The sequence below is a fragment of the Pyxicephalus adspersus genome, chromosome 2 (genome assembly GCF_032062135.1).
Source record: "Pyxicephalus adspersus chromosome 2, UCB_Pads_2.0, whole genome shotgun sequence".
Taxonomy (NCBI): Eukaryota; Metazoa; Chordata; class Amphibia; order Anura; family Pyxicephalidae; genus Pyxicephalus; species Pyxicephalus adspersus.
In genome coordinates this window covers 406,615-407,803 of record NC_092859.1, presented here as the reverse complement: position 1 = coordinate 407,803, position 1,189 = coordinate 406,615, and the positions used below count along the sequence as shown (strand labels likewise).

General features: G+C 43.5%; 1 protein-coding gene across 1 annotated transcript in view; it reads left to right on the top strand.

Moving 5' to 3' along the window:
- The window catches only part of LOC140322630 (C-type lectin domain family 10 member A-like), a gene marked incomplete in the record, with an annotated part of 7,809 nt that overhangs the window by 3,361 nt on the left and 3,259 nt on the right, over positions 1-1,189 (top strand). The window contains 1 exon segment of the mRNA XM_072399186.1: positions 1,000-1,151. Coding sequence (XP_072255287.1) covers positions 1,000-1,151 — 152 coding nt within the window.

The following is a 1,189-nucleotide window of genomic DNA, read 5'->3' as shown; positions in this document are numbered from 1 at the left end:
GTGTAGGGGGTGCTAAGGGTTTGTTGGGTGAATGGGGTTGTAATTGGTTATTAGCTATGTTGGGTATATGGGGTATAATGGGTTGTTGGTTATGTCAGGTGTATGAAATGATAATGGTTGTTGGTTATGTTGGTTATAAGGGGTGCTAAGGGGTTGCTGGCTATGTTGGATGAATAGGGTCATAATGGGTTGTTGGTTATGTTGGATGTATGGGATATAATGGGTTGCTGGTTATGTTGGGTGTATGGGGTGGTAATGGGTCAATGGCTATGATGGGTATAGATAGTGCTAGAGGGTTGTTTGGTATGTTGGGGGTATTAGGTACAATGTATTAGTGTGTATTAGTGTTGGGTGTATTAGGTACAATGTTAGATATATGAGATGGTAATGGGTTGTTGGTTATGTTGGGTGTATGGGGTGGTAAGGGGTCATTGGCTATGCCTGGTGAATTGGGTTGTAACAGGTTCTTGGCTAGTTTGGGTGTATGAGGTATATTGGGTTGTTGGCTATGGTGGGTGTATGGAGTGGTAATGGGTTGTTGGGTATGTTGGGTGTATGGCCTTGTTAATGGGTTGTTGGTTCTTTTGGGTGTATGTGGTGGTAAGGGGTCATTGGCTATGATGGGTGTAGGGGTAGCTAAGGGGTTGTTATGTTAAGCGTATGGGGTATAATGACTTGTAGGTTATGTTGTGATGGTAATGTATGTGAGATGGTAATGGGTTGTTCGTTATGTTGGGTGTATGGGGTATAATGGGTTGTTGGTTCTTTTGGGTTTATGAGGTGGTAATGGGTCTTTGGCTATGATGGGTGTAGGGGTTGCTAAAAGTTGTTGGCTATGTTGGGGGAATGGGGTCGTAATGGGTTGTGGGTTTGTTGGGTGTATGGGGTGTATGGCGTATATTAAGTTGTTGGGTGTATGGGCTGGTAATGGCTTGCTGGTTATATTGGGTAGACAAGGGAGAATGTGTGGCTTCACCATCGTCACTTTGTTTCCTTCAGGCACTAACGATCCGTTATGTGAGATTGGCTGGAAACACTTTAGCTTGAACTGCTACAATTTGTCCCCAAATGAGCGGTCCTGGGATCGGGCGAAAAAAGACTGCGAGATGAAAAAGGCTCATTTGGTCGTCATTAACAGCAAGGAGGAAAATGTAAGAATTCCAGGAACTATATAAATGTATAATAATAG